The sequence below is a fragment of the Puma concolor genome, chromosome C1 (assembly GCF_028749965.1).
Source record: "Puma concolor isolate L17-30 chromosome C1, mPumCon1.1.hap2, whole genome shotgun sequence".
NCBI lineage: Eukaryota > Metazoa > Chordata > Mammalia > Carnivora > Felidae > Puma > Puma concolor.
In genome coordinates, this window is record NC_141674.1 from 148,890,052 (window position 1) to 148,917,132 (window position 27,081).

Consider the following 27,081-nt stretch of genomic DNA (forward strand, 5'->3'; position numbering starts at 1 on the left):
AAGGATGGACATTCTCTCTAAGATGACATTGGAGTGAAAGCCTGAATGAAGCAAGACAGTGAGCTGTGCAGACATCTGGGGGAGTAGTATTCCAGGCAGAGGGAACAGCCAATGCAACACCCTAAGAGGTCATGTGCCAGGGTGTTGGAAGGGGAGGAAGTGGACTGATAGGGCTGCCACAGGATGAGTGAGGGGGAAAGTGGCAGGATATGAGATCTAAGAGATATAGAGTGTAGTGCAGGGACTAACATAATCTGACGTGAAGTTTAGAAACATCTCTGACTGCTGTGTGGAAAATAGACAAAAGAAATAGTGTGGGAATAGAAAAGGAGGGAGCAGAGACATCCAGAGATTCTGATTGAGGGGCACCTGGGTAGCTCAGTCGGTTAAGCGTCCACCTCCAGCTCAGGTCATGATCTCACAGTTCATGAGTTCAAGCCCTGAGTCAGGCTCTATGCTGACAGCTCAGAGCCTGGAGCCTGCTTCAGATTCTGTGTCTCCTGCTTCAGATTCTGTGTCTGCTCCCTCCTCCACTCATATTCTGTCTCTGTCTGTCAAAAATAAATAAACTTTTAAAAATATTTAAAAAAATAACAGCTCTGACTGAAGATAGAGGCTTCTATTTATGACAATTTATCAGTATGAGGTGTGCAGGGAAAAATAACAAAGATAATACCAAGGCTTTTGGCCCAAGCACTGGGTGCATAGGTTCCCATTTTTTGAGAAAAGGTAAACTGAGGAAGGAGTAGGTCTGGAGGGAAAAACAAGAATACATTTTGGACATACTAGATTTGAGGCAGTGGGATGTGTAAATTTGGAGTTCAGGAGAGAAGTCTAGACCAGAGATGTTGTTATTTGTCAGCATATAAATGACATATAAGTAATTTTGCATTGATTGAGATCACCCAAGAAGTATATATACTTAGGACTGAGTCCCTGGGACACTCCAAGGCCTAGAAGTCAGAATGGTGAGGAGGATTCATCCAAATTTATTGAGAAAGAGAAATCAGTGAGGTAAAAGAATGAAGTGAGATAAAAGAGCAAAGAGAAAATGGCCTCCTACAAGCCAAGTATTAAGTTGGAAGCCCAATATCCAAAGAGGAGGGAGTGATCACTTCCTTTTAATAGTTCAAGTAAAGTAAGGACTGAGAACTGACTCCTGAAATTAACAACATGGAGATCAATGATGACCTTGGCAAGCACAGCTTGGCTGGAGTGGAGGGACAAAATAGCTCAAGAGAGAATGAGTGGAAAGAAGTTGGAAACAGTGTGTAGGCCATAGAATGGTACAGTTTCTAAGGGAGGGTGTGTGGGGTAAAGGAAGAGTAGTTTTTTTAAATAGAAGTCATAATGGCATATTTGTAGGTTAATAGGAAAGGTCTAGAAGAGAAGAGAGAAATGGTAGTGGCAGAGAAATTGGGATAGCAAGCACTATACAGATGTCTGTTAATTAAATCAAATTACCATGAATAACCAAGACATAGAAACTGTAAAAAAAATTGATACCTTGAGTTAATTAAAACAAATTTTTTTTTAACTATCTATTGGAAAATCTCTTACAGAGAATCATTTATCTGGCTTTTGATGACCCAGGCTGCTTTCCCCCCACTCCATCTGACTTTTTCCTAAAACTGTGTCCTGACAGGGGCACCTGGGTGACTCAGTTGGTTGAGTGTCTGACTTCAGATCAGATCATGATCTCAGTTTGTGGGTTCAAGCCCCACGTTGGGCTCTGTGTTGACAGCTCAGAGCCTGGAGACTGCTTCAGATTCCGTGTCTCCCTCACTCTCTGCCCCTCCCCCACTCACACTCTGTGTCATACTCTCTCTCTCTCTAATTTACTCTCTTAACAACTTTCCTATACAGTACTCTTGGCTATGGTCACCATGTTGTACATTAAACCTCTCTTACGTATTTATCTTATAACTGAAAGTTTGTACCTTTTGACTGTCTTCCTCCAATTTCCCCTCCTGCCACCCCCTCTCTTGTGATAAGTCTGAGCTCTTTTTCAGAGTTTGTTTTTTTTAAGATTCCACATATAAGTGAGATCATATAGTATTTGTCTTTCTCTGTCTGACTTCTCTTAGTATAATTACTTTCTGCGACTACACTTAACAGATGATTTCACTTTATCTGTCTTATGTCACTTAACATAATGCATTCAAAGTCCATCTATATTCTTGCAAATGGTACATTTCCTCATTTTTAATGGCTGAATAATATTCCATTGTGTGTATATATACCACGACTTCTTTTTTTTTCAATATATGAAATTTATTGTCAAATTGGTTTCCATACAACACCCAGTGCTCATCCCAAAAGGTGCCCTCCTCAATACCCATCACCCACCCTCCCCTTCCTCCCACCCCCCATCAACCTTCAGTTTGTTCTCAGTTTTTAAGAGTCTCTTATGCTTTGGCTCTCTCCCACTCTAACCTCTTTTTTTTTTTTTTTCCTTCCCCTCCTCCATGGGTTTCTGTTAAGTTTCTCAGGATCCACATAAGAGTGAAAACATATGGTATCTGTTTTTCTCTGTATGGCTTATTTCACTTAGCATCACACTCTCCAGTTCCACCCACGTTGCTACAAAGGGCCATATTTCATTCTTTCTCATTGCCATGTAGTACTCCATTGTGTATATAAACCACAATTTCTTTATCCATTCATCAGTTGATGGACATTTAGGCTCTTTCCATAATTTGGCTGTTGTTGAGAGTGCTGCTATAAACATTGGGGTACAAGTGCCCCTATGCATCAGTACTCCTGTATCCCTTGGGTAAATTCCTAGCAGTGCTATTGCTGGGTCATAGGGTAGGTCTATTTTTAATTTTCTGAGGAACCTCCACACTGCTTTCCAGAGCGGCTGCACCAATTTGCATTCCCACCAACAGTGCAAGAGGGTTCCCGTTTCTCCACATCCTCTCCAGCATCTATAGTCTCCTGATTTGTTAATTTTGGCCACTCTGACTGGTGTGAGGTGATATCTGAGTGTACCACAACTTCTTTATTCATTCATCCATTGATGGATACTTAGGTTGTTTCCATGTCTTGACTATTATATGTAATGTTGCTTTGAACATGAGGGTCCAGATATTTTTTTGAGTTAGTGTTTATGATACCTTTGGATATATTCCCAAAAATGAAATTGCCAGATTATATGATAGTTCTATTTTTTTTAATTTTTTTGAGGATCCTCCATACTGTTTTCCACAGTGGCTGCACCAATCCATAATCTTACCAGTGCACAAGGATTCCCTTTTCTCCACATCTACACTAGTGTTTGTTATTTCTTGTCTTTTTGATGATAGCAATTCTAATGAGCATTAGGTGATATCGCATTGTGGTTTTAATTTGTATTTCCCTAATGATTAGTGATTGAGCATCTTTTCATGTACCTGTGGCCTTTATATGTCTTCTTTGGAGAAATGTCTATTCAGATCCTTTAAAATTGTCCATTTTTAACAACAGCTAATGAGCTGATCAAAAAGGATTTAAATAATATAACAGAAAGTGAATTTAGAATAATAGTCATAAAATTAATCGCTGGGCTTGAAAACAGTATAGCTGACAGCAGAGAATCTCTTGCTACAGAGATCAAGGGACTAAGGAACAGTCACGAGGAGCTGAAAAACGCTTTAAACGAAATGCATAACAAAATGGAAACCACCACGGCTCGGATTGAAGAGGCAGAGGAGAGAATAGGTGAACTAGAAGATAAAGTTATGGAAAAAGAGGAAGCTGAGAAAAAGAGAGATAAAAAAATACAGGAATATGAGGGGAAAATTAGAGAACTAAGTGATACACTAAAAAGAAATAATATACGCATAATTGGTATCCCAGAGGAGGAAGAGAGAGGGAAAGGTGCTGAAGGGGTACTTGAAGAAATAATAGCTGAGAACTTCCCTGAAGTGGGGAAGGAAAAAGGCATTGAAATCCAAGAGGCACAGAGAACTCCCTTCAGACGTAACTTGAATCGATCTTCTGCACGACATATCATAGTGAAACTGGCAAAATACAAGGATAAAGAGAAAATTCTGAAAGCAGCAAGGGGTAAACGTGCCCTCACATATAAAGGGAGACCTATAAGACTTGTGACTGATCTCTCTTTTGAAACTTGGCAGGCCAGAAAGAATTGGCACGAGATTTTCAGTGTGCTAGACAGAAAAAATATGCAGCCGAGAATCCTTTATCCAGCAAGTCTGTCATTTAGAATAGAAGGAGAGATAAAGGTCTTCCCAAACAAACAAAAACTGAAGGAATTTGTCACCACTCAACCAGCCCTACAAGAGATCCTAAGGGGGACCCTGTGAGACAAAGTACCAGAGACATCACTACAAGCATAAAACATACAGACATCACAATGACTCTAAACCCATATCTTTCTATAATAACACTGAATGTAAATGGATTAAATGCGCCAACCAAAAGACATAGGGTATCAGAATGGATAAAAAAACAAGACCCATCTATTTGCTGTCTACAAGAGACTCATTTTAGACCTGAGGACATCTTTAGATTGAGAGTGAGGGGATGGAGATCTATTTATCATGCTACTGGAAGCCAAAAGAAAGCTGGAGTAGCCATCCTTATATCAGACAAACTAGACTTTAAATTAAAGGCTGTAACAAGAGATGAAGAAGGACATTATATAATAGTGACAGGGTCTATCCATCAGGAAGAGCTAACAATTATAAATGTCTATGCGCCGAATACCGGAGCGCCCAAATATATAAAACAATTACTCATAAACATAAGCAACCTTATTGATAAGAATGTGGTAATTGCAGGGGACTTTAACACCCCACTTACAGAAATGGATAGATCATCTAGACACACGGTCAATAAAGAAACAAGGGCCCTGAATGAGACATTGGATCAGATGGACTTGACAGATATATTTAGAACTCTGCATCCCAAAGCAACAGAATATACTTTCTTCTCGAGTGCACACGGAACATTCTCCAAGATAGATCATATACTGGGTCACAAAACAGCCCTTCATAAGTTTACAAGAATTGAAATCATACCATGCATACTTTCAGACCACAATGCTATGAAGCTTGAAATCAACCACAGGAAAAAGTCTGGAAAACCTCCAAAAGCATGGAGGTTAAAGAACACCCTACTAACGAATGAGTGGGTCAACCAGGCAATTAGAGAAGAAATTAAAAAATATATGGAAACAAACGAAAATGAAAATACAACAATCCAAACACTTTGGGACGCAGCAAAGGCAGTCCTGAGAGGAAAATACATTGCAATCCAGGCCTATCTCAAGAAACAAGAAAAATCCCAAATACAAAATCTAACAGCACACCTAAAGGAAATAGAAGCAGAACAGCAAAGGCAGCCTAAACCCAGCAGAAGAAGAGAAATAATAAAGATCAGAGCAGAAATAAACAATATAGAATCTAAAAAAACTGTAGAGCAGATCAATGAAACCAAGAGTTGGTTTTTTGAAAAAATAAACAAAATTGACAAACCTCTAGCCAGGCTTCTCAAAAAGAAAAGGGAGATGACCCAAATAGATAAAATCATGAATGAAAATGGAATTATTACAACCAATCCCTCAGAGATACAAACAATTATCAGGGAATACTATGAAAAATTATATGCCAACAAATTGGACAACCTGGAAGAAATGGACAAATTCCTGAACACCCACACTCTTCCAAAACTCAATCAGGAGGAAATAGAAAGCTTGAACAGACCCATAACCAGCGAAGAAATTGAATCGGTTATCAAAAATCTCCCAACAAATAAGAGTCCAGGACCAGATGGCTTCCCAGGGGAGTTCTACCAGACGTTTAAAGCAGAGATAATACCTATCCTTCTCAAGCTATTCCAAGAAATAGAAAGGGAAGGAAAACTTCCAGACTCATTCTATGAAGCCAGTATTACTTTGATTCCTAAACCAGACAGAGACCCAGTAAAAAAAGAGAACTACAGGCCAATATCCCTGATGAATATGGATGCAAAAATTCTCAATAAGATACTAGCAAATCAAATTCAACGGCATATAAAAAGAATTATTCACCATGATCAAGTGGGATTCATTCCTGGGATGCAGGGCTGGTTCAACATTCGCAAATCAATCAACGTGATACATCACATTAAGAAAAAAAAAGAGAAAAACCATATGATCCTGTCAATCGATGCAGAAAAGGCCTTTGACAAAATCCAGCACCCTTTCTTAATAAAAACTCTTGAGAAAGTCGGGATAGAAGGAACATACTTAAAGATCATAAAAGCCATTTATGAAAAGCCCACAGCTAACATCATCCTCAACGGGGAAAAACTGAGAGCTTTTTCCCTGAGATCAGGAACACGACAGGGATGCCCACTCTCACCGCTGTTGTTTAACATAGTGCTGGAAGTTCTAGCATCAGCAATCAGACAACAAAAGGAAATCAAAGGCGTCAAAATTGGCAAAGATGAAGTCAAACTTTCGCTCTTTGCAGATGACATGATATTATACATGGAAAATCCGATAGACTCCACCAAAAGTCTGCTAGAACTGATATATGAATTCAGCAAAGTTGCAGGATACAAAATCAATGTACAGAAATCAGTTGCATTCTTATACACTAACAATGAAGCAACAGAAAGACAAATAAAGAAACTGATCCCATTCACAATTGCACCAAGAAGCATCAAATACCTAGGAATAAATCTAACCAAAGATGTAAAGGATCTGTATGCTGAAAACTATAGAAAGCTTATGAAGGTAATTGAAGAAGATTTAAAGAAATGGAAAGACATTCCCTGCTCATGGATTGGAAGAATAAATATTATCAAAATGTCAATACTACCCAAAGCTATCTACACATTCAATGCAATCCCAATCAAAATTGCACCAGCATTCTTCTCGAAACTAGAACAAGCAATCCTAAAATTCCTATGGAACCACAAAAGGCCCCGAATAGCCAAAGTAATTTTGAAGAAGAAGACCAAAGCAGGAGGCATCACAATCCCAGACTTTAGCCTCTACTACAAAGCTGTCATCATGAAGACAGCATGGTATTGGCAGAAAAACAGACACATAGACCAATGGAATAGAATAGAAACCCCAGAACTAGACCCACAAACGTATGGCCAACTCATCTTTGACAAAGCAGGAAAGAACATCCAATGGAAAAAAGACAGTCTCTTTAACAAATGGTGCTGGGAGAACTGGACAGCAACATGCAGAAGGTTGAAACTAGACCACTTTCTCACACCATTCACAAAAATAAACTCAAAATGGATAAAGGACCTGAATGTGAGACAGGAAACCATCAAAACCTTAGAGGAGAAAGCAGGAAAAGACCTCTCTGACTTCAGCCGTAGCAATCTCTTACTCGACACATCCCCAAAGGCAAGGGAATTAAAAGCAAAAGTGAATTACTGGGACCTTATGAAGATAAAAAGCTTCTGCACAGCAAAGGAAACAACCAACAAAACTAAAAGGCAACCAACGGAATGGGAAAAGATATTTGCAAATGACATATCGGACAAAGGGCTAGTATCCAAATCTATAAAGAGCTCACCAAACTCCACACCCGAAAAGCAAATAACCCAGTGAAGAAATGGGCAGAAAACATGAATAGACACTTCTCTAAAGAAGACATCCGGATGGCCAACAGGCACATGAAAAGATGTTCAGCGTCGCTCCTTATCAGGGAAATACAAATCAAAACCACACTCAGATATCACCTCACGCCAGTCAGAGTGGCCAAAATGAACAAATCAGGAGACTATAGATGCTGGAGAGGATGTGGAGAAACGGGAACCCTCTTGCACTGTTGGTGGGAATGCAAATTGGTGCAGCCGCTCTGGAAAGCAGTGTGGAGGTTCCTCAGAAAATTAAAAATAGACCTACCCTATGACCCAGCAATAGCACTGCTAGGAATTTATCCAAGGGACACAGGAGTACTGATGCATAGGGGCACTTGTACCCCAATGTTCATAGCAGCACTCTCAACAATAGCCAAATTATGGAAAGAGCCTAAATGTCCATCAACTGATGAATGGATAAAGAAATTGTGGTTTATATACACAATGGAGTACTACGTGGCAATGAGAAAAAATGAAATATGGCCTTTTGTAGCAACGTGGATGGAACTGGAGAGTGTGATGCTAAGTGAAATAAGCCATACAGAGAAAGACAGATACCATATGGTTTCACTCTTATGTGGATCCTGAGAAACTTAAGAGAAACCCATGGGGGAGGGGAACAAAAAAAAAAAAAAAAGAGGTTAGAGTGGGAGAGAGCCAAAGCATAAGAGACTGTTGAGAACTGAGAACAAACTAAGGGTTGATGGGGGGTGGGAGGGAGGAGAGGGTGGGTGATGGGTACTGAGGAGGGCACCTTTTGGGATGAGCACTGGGTGTTGTATGGAAACCAATTTGACAATAAATTTCATATATAAATTAAAAAAAAATTGTCCATTTTTAAAATTGGGTTGTTTTGTTTTTGTTGTTAAGTTGTATGAGTTCTGTATATATTTTGGATATTAACCCCTCATCAAATGTATGGTTTGCAAATATTTTTTCCCATTACTTAGGTTGTCTTCCCACTTTGTTGGTTGTTTCTTTTGATTGCAGAAGCTTTTTAGTTAGATGTAGTCCCACTTGTTTATCTTTTATTTTGTTGCTTTGAGCTTCAGGTATCACACTGAAAAATCATTACTAAGACCCATGTCAAGGAGCTTTGTTCCTACGTTTCCTTCTAGGAGTTTCATGGTTTCAGATCTTATATTTAAGTCTTTAATCCATTTTGAGTTAATTTTGGTGAGTGGTATAAGATATGGTTCCAATTTCTTCCTTTTACATGTGAATATCCAATTATCCCAGTTACATTTAATGAGGAGACTGTATTTTCTCCATTGAGAATTCTTGGCTCTCTTCTCAAGTATTAGTTGACCATTGAGGGTTCAGTTTATTTCTGAATTTTCTATTATGTTCCATTAGTCTATTTGTCTGTTTTTATGCCAGTATCATACTGCTTTCATGACTGTAGCTTTATAGCATGGCTTGAAATCAAGAAGTATTATATACCTCTTTCTTTGTTCTTTCTCAGGATTTCTTTGGCTCTTCAAGGTTTTTGTGGATCCATATACATTTTAATAGTGTTTTTTCTACTTCTGTAAAAAATGCCATTAGACTCTTGATAGTGATAGTGAATTTGTAGATGGCTTTCAGTACATATCAACAATATTACTTCTTACAACCCATGAACACAAAATATGTTTCCATTTATTTGTGTCTTCATCAATATATTTCATCAGTGTCTTGTAATTTTTAGTATGAAGAGATTTCACCTCTTTAACTAAATTTGTTCTATTTTTTAAGTTTATTTATTTATTTTTAGAGAGACAGGGAGAAAGGTCAAGCAGGGGAGGGGCAGAGAGACAGGGGGACACAGGATCCGAAACCCTGATATGGGACTCAAACTCATGAATCATGAAATTATGACCTGAGCTAAAGTCGGGCACTTAACTGACTGAGCCATGCAGGGGACCCCATTTATATTTGTTCTTAAGTACTTTATAGTTTTTGATGCTTTTGATGCTGCTGTAAATGGGATTGATTTCTTCATTTTAAAAATTTTCATTTTTACTGTATAGAAATGCTATTAATTTTTGTATTAATTTTGTATCCTGCAACTTTACTAAAATCAATGATTAGATCTAACACTTTTTGGCTGATTCTCTAGGATTTTCTATATATAAAATTATGTTGTCTGCAAATGGAGACACTATTACTTCTTCCTTTACAATCCTGATACCCTTCCCTCCTTCTTCTCTTCCCTTCCCTTCTCTTCTCTCCACTTTCATTGCCTGATTGCTCTACCTAGGACCTCTAGTACTATGCTGAATAGAATTGCAAGAATGGGAATCCTGTGTTGTTCCTGATGTTACAGAAAAAGCTGTCATCCTTTCACCATCGAGTATGATGTTAGCTATGGGCTTGTCTCTTTTTTTAATGTTTATTTATTTATTTTAAGAGAGAGATAGTGTGAGTGGGGGAGAGACAGAGAGAGAAGGAGAGAGAGAATCCCAAGCAGGCTCCATGCTCAGTGTAGAAGCTGATGTGGGACTCAATCTCACGACCATGAGATCATGACCTGAGCCAAATCAAGGATTGGACGCTTAACCAACTGAGCCACACAGGTGCCCCCTTTTTAAAAAAAATCTTTTTTATTCTGAAGACAGCATAAGTGAGGGAGAGGCAGAAAGAGAGGGCGAGAGAATCCCAAGAAGACTCCATGCTCAGCACAGATCCCAACATATGGCCTTTATTATATTGAAATACGTTCTTTCTTTGCCTGATTTAAGAGTTTTTATCATGAATGTATGTTGAATTTTGCTGAATGTTTTTCATGCATCTATTGAGATGATCATACAATCCTTTTCTTTCATTTTATTAATATTTGACTTTCTTATATTTGCTAAAACTTGTTTTGTGGCCTAACTTAAGATCAATCTTAGAAAATGTTCCATGTGCTCTTAGAAGAATGTGTATTCTGCTGTTGAATAGAATGTTTTGTATATGTCTGCTAGGTCCATTTGTCCTATAGTATTGTGCAAATCCACTGTTTCCTTATTGATTTTGCTTGGAAATCTACTTATTGTTTAGAGTGGAGTATTAAAGTCCCCAACTATTATTGCATTACTGTTTATTTCCCCTTTTAGCTTTATTAGTTTTTGCTTTACATATTTAGGTGCTCCAATGTTGGGCATGTAAATATTTACATTTTTACAGTTGTTATATCATCTTGATGTCTTGAACACTTTATCGTTATATAATAACCTTTGTCTATTTTTATCATTTTTTAGCTTAAAGTCTATTTTATCAGATATGAGTATAGCTACTTTGGGGTTTTTTTGTTTGTTTTTGATCTTTTGTTGTTGTTGTTGTTGTTGCTTGGCTGATTGGCTTTGGTTATCATTTGCTTGAAATGTCTCTATCCACCCCTTCACTCTCAGTCTATGTGTCTCTTTAAAGCTGAAGTGAGTCTCTTGTAGGCAGCATATTATTGGGTCTGGGTTTTTGTTTTTTTGTTAAATCCACTCAGTCATTATATATCTTTTGATTAGAGAGTTTAATCTGTTAAATTTAAAGTAAATATTTGATAGGTAAGAACTTACTATTGATGGCCATTTTGTTAATCGTTTTCTGGTTATTTTGTAGATCCATTGTTCCTTGTTTCTTACCCTTATTTTTTTGAGTTTTGCTGTATTTTGGTATTGATATTCTTTGATTTCTTTTTCACATTCTTTTGTGTCATTACTACAAGATTTTCCTTTGCAGTTACAATGAGGTTTACATAAAATATATTAAACTTATAACACCCTATTTTAAACTGACGACTTCGATAGAATTAATACATTCTACACTTTTACTTCTTTTTCTCCTTATATTCTAATACTCTTTTTCATTTTTTTCTTTTTCTCCTCTAACTAGGTAATTTTCAATGTCCTACCCTCTCAGTTGCTGAACCTTTCTTCTGAATAGTTGAGTCTACTTCTGAAACTCTTGTTGAATTCTTCAATTCAGTTGCTATATTTTCAACTCTAGGATTTCTGTTTGTTTGAGTTTGGGTGGGTTTTTTGTTTGCTTGTTTGTTTGCTTGTTTATTTGTTTTTGATGGTTGCTATATCTTTGTTAATGTACCGTTTTCCTAATGTTGTTTTGTTGTCTGTGTTTTCTTGTACTTCACTAAACTTCCTTAAGAGAGTTATTCTGAATTTCTTTTCTGAGAGTTCATAGATCTCCCTATCTTTAGAGTTTTATTGGTTTCTTTTGGTGGTGTCATATTTACACGATTTTTCATAATCCCTGATTCCCTATGTTGGTTTTTATGCATTTTAGTAATGGGGCTCCTGTTGCAGACTATACAGGTTTGCTTTGGCAGAGATAGTTCTTCACCAGTCAGCTCAGTTTGGGTTTCTGAGTCTGTTTGCTAGTAATGCCTTTGGGAAGGTGGGGTTTGATATTATGGGCTATTTTTGTGTGAGGGAATTGTTCAAGTTCTGAGGACAGGGATTGGGGTGGGGGGTTGTTATTGGCTAAGAACATTTAAATAGGACTACTGGCTTGGTTCCCTATACAAGTGTGGCTGTAGGATGGCTCCATGGTTGTCTGAATTTTCTGGCCAGGCTTACTAGATGGTTAGGATTGGGTACAATATTCAGTAATAGGTGGAACTATGAGTTAGCCTCCCTGCACTGGCAGGGCAGTAGGACAGGGCCCAGGGCCTGTATAGCTTATTGTTTGGGAAACCAAATGAGGCTTGGTTGTGCATTGAATTCCCTGGTCAAGTGAGACAACCAGTTTGCTCTGCAGATAAGGGAAGCCACAGGCTGTGCTCTCTGTTCAGGTGCCATTGCATGTAGGGCTGTTGAATCATCTATGCAGCTTCTTATGTGCTCTGGTTAAGTTCCCTGGTTGTACAGGCTGAAGGTTATATTCAGTGATAAGCAGGGCTACAAATTAAATTCCCTTCCCTGGCACAGTGAGAGAAGCAGTTCTAAATCTCTGTTTGTTTTCTTAACTGAAGCCAACCGCCACCCCAGTTTCCCTAGCTACTGCCTTTGTTCTCTGAACTATCAGCTCTGCTGCCCTTCTCTCAACTCAAATACCACTGGGCCACACAGCTCTCAGGTGTTTTCACCAGTCCTTCTGGGCAGATGAGGCTGGAAGACACTTTCCATAGTAGGTAGGGCTATGTCTCAGCACCCTTGCCTGAATGTGAGAAGGAGGGGATACTCCAGGTGGCGCTCAAATGCCCAAACAGACCCTCTAGTTCTGACTGTCCAGTAGTTACCCCCAGACTTGTCTATAAATTAATCCCAATGTCTGTGCATAGCCCAGGAAGCTCCATGCTCTGTACTGGCTTTGCTCTGGGGGCTATCAGCTCTTTCCACCCACCTCTCAGTGCCACTGGACCACACAGCTTCCAGAAGTTGTTATAATCCCATCTGGTCAAATGGGACTAGGAGATACTTTCCACGGGGTGAGGCTGTGACTCAGCACCCTGACTGGGCATAAACAGACCAGGCTCTAGGACTGGCAAAACTCCTTATTTGAGGATCCAAATTAGACAGATCTGCACCCCCAGTTTGGTATTGCAGATGAGTAAAACTGCTGGTTGGGGTTACAATGTGGACACTGCAGATATGAACTCAGTCTGCCAAGGTCTGTGTGCTGGTTGCTGCAAGCCCATCCCCCCTCCACACACACACACACCTTCTCCATCACAGATGCCTAGTGGCTGGGCCCCTGATGATTCCCTGCAATCCGTGTTGTATGAGATCAGAGGAGGGGCTCCCACAAAATGACCCACAATGCTGGGAGAGGCTGGTTGTCTCCCCCTGGCCTTTTTCCAAAAGACAAACTGGAGGCTCAAGGGAGACCTGTGTGGTGCTGCACTGTCATAGGGGGAGAGGCAATGCAGTGTCAATGTGTAGCCTCTTCTCTTACCCCTCTAATGCAGTCTGTCATGGTTTCTGGTGTAAGGTGCTGTTTCAGCCTCACCCCCATGTTCTAGGATTCTCCCAGTGCTGTCTTGTTCTGGAATAGAAGTCAGTTGTTCCTTTTCTGAGAGGGAATGAAGTCAGGAACAAACTAGGTCACCATCCTGGTGACATCACCTAGAAATTTTCACTTTTAAAAGACAGTTGACACTAGAAAATTGAGGTTCTTAGACTACCATCCTATCTTTATGCCACCTGTTGATTCATACTGAGAGTTGACTCTATATTCAGTCTCATATTAGAATGTTAGAATCCATTAATTAATAAGCTTACATTAATGTTCATTTCTAAATTTTAATAACAAAATAAGGAATGTTATGAATATTTTTAAATTATATAATCCTTGACTTCTTTTGGAAAATTAAACCTCCCATATTACATTACTTTCTTTACTTAAACAATATTATTCAGAGGACTAATATTAGGGTGGAGGGAGGGGAAAGTGGGTGATGGGCATTGAGGAGGGCGCCTGTTGGGATGAGCACTGGGTGTTGTATGGAAACAAATTTGACAATAAATTTCATATAAAAAAGAGGACTAATATTAAAATTTCAGAAAATAAACTCTGACCCCCAGTTTATTTGGAGTCATTTTTACATAAAATATAACTATCTTCTCCTTTTAATTATAATATCCTAATAGTTAGGATATTATGATATAGTTATCATTAGGTTTGATAGTTCCCATGTTCATCAGATTCCCAAATAAAAGAAACAATAATTAAAAGACAAACACCCCCTCAAACTTTTACTGAAACTTCACACTTCTAGGAGTTAGTAATTGAGAGAACCACAAAACTGAGGGTGGGAAGTAATTCAACAGATTGGGACTCAACCAGCTGGGGATAGTTTGGCTTTAGTGGCAGGTGGTTCCTTTGAAAAGTAGATGTTTGCAGTGAGAGAGTTAGGTGGGTGTAGTTACAGCAGAGATCAAACTGGAGTTCAGAGAATTTCAAAGACATATTTCCAAGGTCCAAGGCATCAATGAGTTTTTATATTTCATAGTCTCCATTTTATGAAAATGTAAAGAGTGCTGTAAGCCCATTTTAAATCAACTGAACGTCATTGCATTACTATGTTGCCGAATGCTGTGGGGTTTTTTTTTTTTGTATGTTCACAACTCAGTCAGTCCTCAGTGATATATTACATAAATTTACAATATTTATAGCTTAAGTCATTTTAGTCTAAGTGGGATCCATTTAGATCACAATCTCTCTCACACACACACACACCACTCCTTTCATCAAGGTTGAGAAGGAGCAGCATGAGACAAAAGGACCTGGAAGAAACAGAGGGTCTAGACTACAAGGTGCCATCTCAGAGGTGTCTCTGTCAGGGGATGTTTTCCAGGCAGTGCTCTGATCTTAAAGGTCCTTTTTTCCACTACCTAAATCCTCAAAATCTATATCCCCCTCCCTCTGCAATAGCAGAGCATTCACTGGAAATGAAAGATAATCAGTCACAGGCATTTGAAGGAAATTGCATAGGACAGTTCTGTATCGTGCAGTATGCAAATGTATACGGGAGCAATTAAAGACCCAAACACAAAGAAAAATTAATGGATAGTTGATGAACCTTACTAGAGTCAGTCAGGGCAAAAAGTTCATATGCGAAGGCCTGGACCTTGATCAACTGTAGCAAAACTAGTAAGTTTCATTGGCATAAGAGGATGCACACTAGGAAGCATTCAGAGTAGCACAGGCCATCACATGAGGATAGATGCCCACAGTACGGTTTGATGATACAGGATCAGGAAATAATAGAAGAGGAGGTCTAGGCATGAATGACGGCAAAGGCACTGTCCTGATCTCCTTCAGCTATCGCTACCCACTGAGAGAGACAGGAAAGTCACACTATAATTGTGTGTGTGTGGGGGGGAGGGGGTACACAAATATACCCATTTGTAAATACTGTGTATATATGCATATATATTTAATTTACTATATGTAGTCATGCTTAATTTAACTAATTGTAGACTCTATATAGTTCACTCCATTTTGTATTTTTAATTTTGTTCTATTAGCCCTTTTGTTACACTCATTAAGTTTGGAGCTAAAATAAACCCTTCTTTATTAGTAGTAAAAGCTTCTACTGACCTAACCAAGAATCGCATATTATCTTTGTGGTGGAGCAGGTAAACACATCCCTTTATTTTTTTTTTAATATGAAATTGATTGTCAAATTGGTTTCCATACAACACCCAGTGCTCATCCCAAAAGGTGCCCTCCTCAATACCCATCACCCACCCTCCCCTCCCTCCCACCCCCCATCAACCTTCAGTTTGTTCTCAGTTTTTAAGAGTCTCTTAGGCTTTGGCTCTCTCCCACTCTAACCTCTTTTTTTTTTTTTCCTTCCCCTTCCCCATGGGTTTCTGTTAAGTTTCTCAGGATCCACATAAGAGTGAAAACATACGGTATCTGTCTTTCTCTGTATGGCTTATTTCACTTAGCATCACACTCTCCAGTTCCATCCACATTGCTACAAAGGGCCATATTTCATTCTTTCTCATTGCCATGTAGTACTCCATAAACACATCCCTTTAAAAAGATACCAGAAAAGGGGCAATTTCTGTTTGAGTGGGGCGACATTTTATAATTGCATGAGGGACTGGGTACAATATGTGTCATATTAAAGATGCTTGGTACATACTTATTGAATAAATAAATAAATGGATGAATGATTGTCCTATTGGACCTTTAGTGGCCCCTTTGAGTTTATACACAATCTTACCATCAATATTTCTTACTGGGAACTGATACAACTACTCTATGTATAACATGGTGAGAAGTGAAGAGAAGCTTTTCCTGACCCTAGGTAGGTGGCTTTGGTCCAGCACCAGAAGTGTTAGGAATTCCAAGTTTCTGCTTCCTGCCACTAGAATTTTAGGAGGTCTATGAGCCTCCTTTCATTACATACTCACTCTCTTTCAGTCCAAGCTGGAAGTGTTTCTGATAAAATTTTCTCAAGAAACAAATGAGCTTTTGCAGATTTTATGGGGATTCACTCCATTAGACAAAAGCCACACACTGACAGGTCTTTTCAAGATAACCCTTTCTCTTCCTTGGTTTTCCCTTGAGGTGGCTGAGAGAAATTGCCCTTAAACTTCCCAGAGGCTCTCTAGTTTGAGAAGATCTATGAGAAACACCCTTAATCTCTTGGAAGGGTCTTTTATATGACTGAATACTCTGTCCCTGTGATCTTTTCGAGGCTATAACAAAGGGTTGTATATTCATACTTTCAGCCTTTTCTCTATGGCATGATGACAGCAATAATCTCTGAAGTCTAGAGTCTTTTGCCATTTAGATAGGTTGAGAATTTCCCAAACCATCAAATCTCTCCTTTTTACTATAAGTAGCAAAAAAACCCAGGTGACATCTTCAACACTTCGGAAATCTTCTTAGTTCATCACCTATGAAGTTCATTACTCAGGAAAGTTTTCTAACTAACTGCAGCACAGAATTGATTCCTGCCACCACATAACAGTGATCCTCCTTTCTCCAGCTTTCAATAGTATGCTCATCACTTCCTTCTGAGACTCAGCAGCCACATCTTTAACATTCACATTTCTGCTACGTCAGTTCAAGGCATTCCTGTCTTTTTTTCTATCATGTTCTTCAAAATTCTTCCTGCTTCCTCCCACTTGCCAACTCCAAAGCTACTTTCACATTTTTAGGTATTTGTTATAGCAACAATTCACTTCTAAATACCAAAAACTGTACTAGTTTTCTTAAGTTGTTGTGTAACAAATAACCACCAATTTTGCAGCTTAAAACAACACTCACTTATGAGCTCAGACTCCTATAAGTCAGAAGTCCAGTATGTTGTGGCTGGGCTCTCTGCCCATGACATCCCAAGACTGAAATCAAGGTGTAGACAAAACTGAGTTTTCATCTGGGAGCTTTAGAGAACAATATTTTCTTGCTTGCTTGCTTGCTTGCTTTTTTTTTTTAATTTTTTTAATGTTTATTTTTTGAGAGAGACAGAGACAGACAGACAGAGCATGAGCATGGGAGGGGCAGAGAGAGAGGGAGACACAGAATCTGAAGCAGTCTCTAGGCCCTGAGCTGTCAGTACAGGGCCCGACACAGAGCTTGAACCCACAAACTGGGAGATCATGACCTGAGCCAAAGTCAGACAATTAACCGACTAAGCCACCCAGGTGCCCCAATGTTTTTGTTTTTTGAGAGAGAGAGAAAGAGTGAGAGAGCATGTGTGTGAGTGGGGGATAGGCAGAGAGAAGGGGAGAGAGAGAATCCCAAACAGAATCTGCACTGTCAGCATGGAGCCTAATGCAGGGCTCCAACTCACAAACCATGAGATAATGCCTGAGCCAAAATTAAGAGTGACACTTAACCGACTGAACCACCTAGGAGACCCGAGAAAAATATGCTTTCAAGCTCATTCTTGTTTTTGGCAGAATTCAGTTCCTTATAGCTGTAGGACTATAGGTTACAGGTTCCCATTTCCCTTCTGGCTGTCAGCCAGGGCCACTCTTGGCTCCTAGAGTCCACCCACATTCCTTGCCATGTGACCCCCTCAATCTTCAAGCCAAAATGCTGAGTCATGTCCTTTTCATGCTTCAAATCTCTGCCGACCCCTCTTGTGACCAAAGAAAACTCTGTACTTTCAAACTCTGCTCTCCATCCAGGTCATTTTCCTTTCTCAAGGTTGTGCCATATAATATAACCTAACCTGCAGCATTTATTGTTCTGGTGATTAGGATATGTATTCCAGGAGGGCAGAAAATCTCTGGGACCATCTTAGGAGCCTGCCTGTCACAGGCCCATTGGCCATTATCCATTGGCCCCTTTATATCCCAACAATCCTGAAGAAGTAGATTTTATAGTCTGGGAATTATTATTATTTTTTTATCATTCTTCTGTGTCTACCTTCCCCCCACCCCCCGCCACTCGTAGCTCTTTAGATCAGCATATTATTAGATTAAGAAACACTGGGAAAGAGATTTCATGATAAATTGTTCTCATAAGAACCCACAGACTCCCACACTGAGAGAATAGCCTTGATCTGAATTGAGAAGGTACTCTGGATTCCCTCCTAAGCACAGAGCTTCTCGAATCTTCTGAGAAGCAGTGTTCTAGCCCTCTAGCCTACATTCTGTTTATGATAGCCTACCTTCTTTTATTTTAGAACTGTTTCTCCTCTTCCCTGGTTACCTGTGGGATGAATATAATTCTGAGTATTTGCCACATTACCTGAGGACAAGGGAGACCACCTACATGCCAAGCTTTTATGGAAGGCTGAGTCTATCGATATTTACTGATATGTCACTTGAGGCTACGAGATCACAAAACGATAGCTTCCTCCCCAGAAACATCTCTGAGGTAAGGCAGAAGGTCACAGGGCTGGTGGACCATGGCTGGTGAAGTTATTCTGACTTCCCTGATCATGCTCCATCCCTCAGCTCTACAATGTGGGGAGCTTCAATGATAGATTAGGAACTGGTCACACTGGGAGAGAATTGTGACATGCTAGACTAAGGAAGGACTAGGTCTCCTTTTTATGTGAGCCTTGGTTGAAATCTCTGTTTTGAGTGAGGCTGAAACTATCCTTGCTTTGATCCCATAGAACACCAGGCACCAGGCAGCAACAAAACATCTTAAAATGCTGTGATGCAGAGTAGTTTTTATGTTCTCCAAGCCACCCAAAGAGTCACGTCTAGTGAAAGGGGAGCACTGGGACCAATATTACATATCGGGCGCTTTAAGGTTCACCTAGCACAGTAATTTTGTTTCTTACAATAGCTCCTAGGGATAGTTTATGGAAAGACTTTATCTTTTGATTTTATCATGACAATAATTTTAAAAGTGAAGAGATGCTTCTGAAATATTACCATTATCACCTAACAGCCTATGACTCAAAACTTTCCTTGAGTCTTGGGATAAAACTATGAAAACTGTGAATGTTTTGTTCAACTCAAGTTTTAAAGCACAGATTTAAAGATCAGTTTGAAAAGAACTGGGCACCTACCATGGTAAACTTTGGCATTGGATACACACATTGTTACTCCACAAAAAGTATCATAAAAAAAAAAAAAGACAGTATCATTCTCTAACAGACAAATTGCTGAGAAGAAAAATTAGGAGAATTCTCTGTTCTTCAGAATCCTCATGTGGGGTTTTATACATGGAGTTGTTTCTCTATCTCTGCTGCTGTTCACTTATGAGAAGAGAAATCCAGGCAGGAAAGATGGTGGATGGAGAAAAACAGAGCACCAGCTAACAAAGCAGTCAGCTTCAAGCCAGGGGAGCTTCTGACTTGAGAAACTATAGGAGGGTTTCTGCCAAACTGCTGTTAAACACCAAAGAACTAAAATTTGTCTTCAGCATATAAAACAGTTAGAACAAAGAGAGTCTGGATTTGTAGTATATATAAAGGCAGCCAGAACTTTGGTCAGTATGTCTGAGTTGACATAGAAATCTCCTTTCCCAGAAATTGTGGTTTATATACACAATGGAATACTACGTGGCAATGAGAAAGAATGAAATATGGCCTTTTGTAGCAACGTGGATGGAACTGGAGAGTGTGATGCTAAGTGAAATAAGCCATACAGAGAAAGACAGATACCATATGGTTTCACTCTTATGTGGATCTTGAGAAACTTAACAGAAACCCATGGGGGAGGGGAAGAAAAAAAAAAAAAAAGAGGTTAGAGTGGGAGAGAGCCAAAGCATAAGAGACTCTTAAAAACTGAGAACAAACTGAGGGTTGATGGGGGGTGGGAGGGAGGGGAGGGTGGGTGATGGGTATTGAGGAGGGCACCTTTTGGGATGAGCACTGGGTGTTGTATGGAAACCAATTTGACAATAAATTTCATATATTGAAAAAAAAAAAAGAAATCTCCTTTCCCAGTTTAGGGGCTCAGTTGGTTCCTCTGGGTGGCTCAGTCGGTTAAGCGTCCGACTTCAGCTCAGGTCATAATCTCGTAGCTCACAAGTTTGAGGCCCGGGTCTGGCTCTGTGCTGACAGTTCAGAGCCTGGAGCCTGCTTCGGTTTCTGTGTCTGCCTCTCTCTGCGACTGCCCCACTTGTGCTCTATCTCTCTCAAAAATAAATTAAAACATTAAAAAAAATTTTTTTAAAGAAATCTCCTTTCCCAGTTTAAACACATAGAAATTTGGGGCAAACTATAACACAAAGACACACAATGCCCCAGTGCTGAAGATAAAGACGGAACATAAAGTCAGAGCAGTAAGAGGGAGCCAAAGCCAAGGGGCCCTTGGGCAGAATTGAGCCTGAAACAGGCCTGAGGAGCTAGTGGTTGGGTGTTTAATATTAGGTGTGGGATTTATATACAGGAGCTGGAACCATGTCACTTAAAAAAGAGCAAGAAGTCCTATAGAACTTGTCCAAACACCAAATGGGACTGAGACACACCAGGACCACTCCCCAGAAGTGACAAGGGAGCTGACTTTCTGCTTGGGACCAGAGCAGGGAAGGGGTCAGCAGCAGAACCCAGGCTGGTGCTGTGCATGAGTGCTAAGTCAGCAGCCACTCCAACCTCACAGAATTGGTCCCAAATCTCACAGTTAATATATGCACTGGTCCTGAGCCAGTAAAATGCGTAGGGCCCTGAGCAGAAGCATAAACTGTGTAGAGATGTTCTCACTACCAGGTCATGATTCATAAGGAAAACACAGTTCACAAAGAGAAACAGTTTAGGGGCATCTGGGTGGCTCAGTCTGTTGAGTGTCTGACTCTTGTTTTTGGCTCAGGTCATGATCCCGGGGCATGGGATCAAGCCATGCAAGAGATTCCATGCTGAGTTTGGAGCCTGCTTACTATTCTCTCTCTTTCTATCTCTTGCTATCTCTCTCAAAAAATAAAAAATAAAATAAAATATCTTTTAAAGAAAGTTTAATAACTTTGATTCCTTGATCACTTTAAATTTCCATGAACTACAGACACTACAGACCAAATGTAAAGGCAGATGTCCAATGAAAGAAAATAAATTTGCAACCTATATAACAAACGGAAAGCAATAATATCCAGAGCTTATAAAGAACTTCTACAGATTAATAAAGAAAAATAGACAAGTAGATAAAAAGTACTAATAAGCAATTCCCAAAGGAAGAAAATCACCCAATAAACATGAGGAAATTTTCAATCTCACAAGTGATCAGGAGAATCCAGTTGAAGACACCAAGATACTGTTTATATTCATCACATTGGCAAAAGTCAAAAAGAAAATTTATAATACCTTATAAAGAAAAAAAGCATATAAAACTGAAAGCATAGAAATCCTAATTCTCCTCCTCAGTGTACTGTAGAGAAAGCTGTGCACATGTGCCCCAGTTGATGTGACAAGTGACTGCTTCAGCACAGGTGCAAGAACAAAACTTTAGAAATGTAAATGTCAACCACTAACAGAAGGGATAAACGGTAGCCTCATTCTATAATGAAATATCATGTAGCAGTAGAAAGGGGTGAACTAAGTCTCTGCCTATTAACATGGCTATATCTCAAAAATGTAGAGTTAAATAAAGAAGTACATGCTGCAAAATGATACAGTAAGAGAGTATTCATGAAAAGAAAATGTAAAAGTCACAAACTATGTATTAAAAGATGTTAAAAGCAATACATGGCTTGGAAAGATAGAAATAAAATTTATGATCGAGACTGACTTTGGGGAGGTCCTGAGTATCCTGAGTAAACTCAGTGCTAAGTGATGAGTACTAATGTGATTATTTTTATCAGTTTTTGAGGTGTAAACACACAAAAATATCTAAATAAATACCCCAAATATATTTTTAAAATCCTGCCTCAAATACACTTTTTCTTCCACAGATTGTTGGCAATCGTTTTAAAGCTGTTAATAAGTGTTGTGATTAGTATTTTGAAAACTGGGAAGCAAATGTTTTCTCAAAAGTAGAGTCATGAATTTATGTTAGTAAATGAAAAACAAACAATATAACAAATAATAAAACAAGAAGTAAATTCTTTAAAGGGCCTTTTGTATTGCATGAGTTGCTCTGACCCTAGTACAACGTATTTTATCAGCAAAGACACCTTTGACCGTCAGTTGCTGCACTGCAAACAAAATGCTCTCCCACGTATCCCTAGTTAGTACAAGACTCAGCAGTCACAAACCCTGTCTTGTCTTTACCTATAGCATTACTTCTAATCACAATTTCTTGTGCTCATGCAGGTCAGTAAAGCGGATTCCCCTCCATGTCCAATGAACCTCTGAAGCTTAAATGAACTGAAGCAAGATTAGAATCTCATGAATCTAAGAACTACCTATGATGATTCTATGCCAAACACCAAGATCACTCAAAGCTCAATCAGGCAATTAAACATTCATTCGCACATTCACGACAATAGCAGATTACATACTTTCTTTTTCTTCTCTGCTCTTTGAAACAATTCCTTCCTCTTCCATAGCTTCTCTCTCTCCTCCTCCTTTTCTCTTCTTCTGGCAGAAATTTCCATTTCCAGTCTTGCTACTTCTTCCTGGTGGGCTCGCCATTGAAGAACCTGAAATAAATAGAAATTCATTCCAATAGCTATACCCAGTCAAGTGATTTCACAGATCACAATGAGACTAGGTTCTATATCAAGCAGGTGTCAAAGTTTTTCCAAATACTCATTAAAATTCTGTGTGCACATGAGTGTGATATGTGCATGATGTATATGAAATGTGTGTGTGTGTGTGTGTATGCATGTATGTTAAAAAGAGAGAGTAACTTTAAAATCATCTCATTTCAGAGATTTTTCACTTGGATTCATGGAGTGAGATCCCAAAGAGTCTGTGAATTGATTTCAAATAATCTATGAATTCTCATAAATAGTATGTAAAAATTTCTGTGTTTTTGCACAGGTATGTTTTTCTGGAACAACGGTCCCAGTTTCTGGTCAACAGTTTTCAAAAATTCTGAAATGATCCTAAGATCCTAAAAAGCTTAAGAACCACTAATATATTTCATCCTTTTAATTTCGTATGTGAGGGAAATGAGCCTGAATGAAGATGAAAAAAAAATGTTTAAGACGTTTAAAAGAACTTTCTGGGTACTGGTAGGTGTTATTGGTAGAAGAGTAATTGGTATAACACTTCTAAAGGACCCGAGGCGATATGTAAATATGTATCACAATATAAAATATGCATAACCTTTTGACCCACAATCCCATTTGGAGGAATCTATTCAAAGAAGACAGTCAATTGAATAAGTGCACAAAAATGTATCCATAGGAATGTTCACTGCAATGCTGCTTACACAGAAAAATTAGAAAGAGTCTAAATGTCTGGCAACAGGTGGTGGCTTAAATTAATTATGGCATTTTCATATAATGACTGCTATTGAAAAAGAATATTATATACCTTTATTCATTGACATAAAAAATATCCACAACATATTATTAGATGCAAAAAAGTAGGTGCAAAACCACATTAAAAATATGATGTCCTTAATATAAAATATCATCTATGCATCTATCCATAGAAAAAGTTTTGGAAGGAGATTTATCAAAGTAATAATACTAGTTATCTCTGAATAGCATCATTTCAAGAAATTTTAAAAATTTATTCTTTAAGCCTTTCTGTACTGAGTGACATTTTCACAACAAATATGTTATCTTTGTAGGCAGCAAACCAATGAAACTAACAAAATAGAAACAAACATTTACACTTTCCATGCACACTAAGAAAGCTGAGAAATCAGATAAAAGGGAGATGGAGATGTGTGCAGAATTCTTTTTAGAAAAGGAAGAAACTAGCGTTACCAATTTAATACCTCATGTCTTATATTTGATATAAGCATGACTCATTATGGTAATACATAAAATGAGAATGGAATATATAAAATACAAGGAATTAAAGTGACTAATAGTTAAGCTCTTTTCTCACTTTCAATATTCAAAGTCTGTTTTCTAAAAATATACTTCCCGTATTTATCAGAATAACCAAGGAAATTCAGACTGTTGTTTCTCAGACACACCTAGGTTTCCCAATCTGCTGCTTATCCTGGCCATTATATTTATCTTCTTTGGAAGCCCATTCCTAGAATAAGATCATCATGCTTTCTGTCCTGATCTGCTTCCAAACCATTCCTTCTGCAAACCATCTTCCATCTGTAACATACTGTATTAAAGTCATGCGTCTTGTCAAGTGTTGCTAGTGATGGTGGTATATCATGTGGACCCTGGTGACCATCTCTTCTTGATGACAGCTCTTTCCTGTCAACCTTGTTCTCTCTACTTCTCCACCAATGGATACTATTCTTTTCTTTTCCTGCTCTCTTTGTCCACCTTCCACCCCCAATTCTACTGTTATCCTTTCTCTTTGACCTCAGCTCAGCCTCTCTATGCTCATGTGTGTCTCCTACAAGTTAACCTATCACTTCTGTGCATATGACTAAAATGTACAATTTAAGCTTTGCCTTTTTGTCTGCAATCCCATCCTAACAAATGCTTAAGGCCTTTACTTTTTGCATGTGCACCCAAAATACAATATTTTCAAAATTAAATTCAACATCTTTAATATTGCCACAGTCTCACACCAAGCCCTGTGCACCTGTCTCTTCTTTCAAACATCCGGGATTGTTCTGTGGAACCACAAGCATCTGTGTGGTTTGTATTTTTTTATTATTGTGTACACCTATCAAAATGACTAATTCTTTACATTTTATGTCTGACTTGGGCGATCTTATATTTCTTTCTTTTTTTTTTTTATTTGTTAAAATTTACATCCAAATTAGCATATAGTGCAACAATGATTTCAGGAGTAGATTCATTTGTGCCCCTTACCCATTTAGCCCATCCCCCTTCCCACAGCCCCTCCAGTAACCCTCGGTTTGTTCTCCATATTTGAGTTTCTTCTGTTTTGTCCCCTCCCTGTTTTTATATTATTTTTGTTTCCCTTCCCTTATGTTCATCTGTTTTCTCTCTTAAAGTCCTCATATGAGTGAAGTCCTATGATTTTTGTCTTTCTCTGACTAATTTCACTTAGCATAATACCCTCCAGTTCCATCCACGTAGTTTCAAATGGCAAGATTTCATTCTTTTTGATTGCCAAGTAGTACTCCATTGTATATATATACCACATCTTCTTTATCCATTCATCCATCGATGGACATTTGGGCTCTTTCCATACTTTGGCTATTGTTGATAGTGCTACTATAAACATGGGGGTGCATGTGTCCCTTCGAAACAGCACACCTGTATCCCATGGATAAATGCCTAGTAGTGCAATTGCTGGGTCGTAGGGTAGTTCTATTTTTAGTTTTTTGACGAACCTCCATACTGTTTTCCAGAATGGCTACACCAGCTTGCATTCCCATTATATTTCTTTGTTTTTAAGTTTATTTTTTTTTTAATTTATTTGATACAGAGACAGAGTGAGTGGGAGAAGAGCAGAGAGAGAGAGAGAGAGAGGTAGAACCCACAGGAGGCTCTGCACTCTCAGTGTAGAGCCTGATGCGGGGCTCGAACTCATGACTTGTGAGCTCATTTCCTGAGCCAAAATAAAGAGTTGGACACTTAACCAACTGAACCACCCAGGCGCCCCTAATCTTACATTTCTTAAGATCAGATGGGTTTTACTTATGACAAATCAATTTCTAACGTATTGAATTTCCCTTGACCACTTTGCTGTAGTTTCCTAGTTCACCCAAAGTCTACCTGCCAAATGTATTCAGAAAAATACCAGAGTTCATGGGGTGATGCCAATTTATTCAAATAAGACCTTAGTAATTTAGTTTTCTTACTCACAATCAATGTCCCATTTTAACTTAAAGTGTAATCTCTACACAGATTCTTTCCTGTGCCTTCTCATATGTGGCCATTCTTGTTCTTAGCCTCATGGCATAGTCCAAACTATTCTCCCACCTGGAACACCCTCAGTCTCCCCCTATTTCCTAGGATGCTCCTTGGCCCAATACATGTCCTGCATCTTTCATGAAACATTTTCAACCCATGGTCATTTCCCTTTTCTTACTTCACTTACCATACCATAGCTGTTCTCTAATCATTTTAAGCATGTTTAATTTTTATTTATAGCAAGTTCCATGATACCTATGTATTTTGTTTTCCTCTTACACTTTCTAGCAGAGTGCTAGCACATGATAGGTGCTCAATAATTACCTTCTATTTAATTTACCAAAATAAAATGTTTTTCAAAAAGCCTAATAAATGGAGAAGAAATAAAAATTTTAGAATAGATCATTTTGTAACACTTGCTGAAATAATAAATCCTTGTTTATGATCATCAGTGGCTACTAAACACATTAATAGCAGGTGGGAAACTTTATAATGGCTAGCAACAACTGAACACACTGAACAATCTTAATGTCACAGAGAAACAAGCTGATATCTTGGCCTCCTGATGGAAATATGCAATATTGCCATGAAGTATACTTGCAAAAGAAATAAAAATGAATATCAAATATCTAGACCTATTTATCAAGATATAGGAAATTCAGACAGTGGAGAAACATGCAATCAACAAAATTGAAATTTGAAAAACTTTAAAGGACTTTCGGGGCATGTGAGTGGTTCATTCAGTTAAGTGTCCAACTTCGGTTCAGGTCATGATCTCTCAGTTTGTGAGTT

General features: G+C 38.7%; 1 protein-coding gene across 5 annotated transcripts in view; it reads right to left on the bottom strand.

Moving 5' to 3' along the window:
- Window positions 1–27,081, bottom strand: part of CCDC148 (coiled-coil domain containing 148) — a 264,311-nt gene that overhangs the window by 82,963 nt on the left and 154,267 nt on the right. For all 5 annotated transcript variants that reach the window (XM_086718663.1, XM_086718662.1, XM_086718665.1 and 2 more), the window contains one exon: window positions 22,873–23,013. In XM_086718663.1, the coding sequence (XP_086574789.1) occupies window positions 22,873–23,013 (141 nt within the window). The remainder of the gene's footprint in view (window positions 1–22,872; window positions 23,014–27,081) is intronic.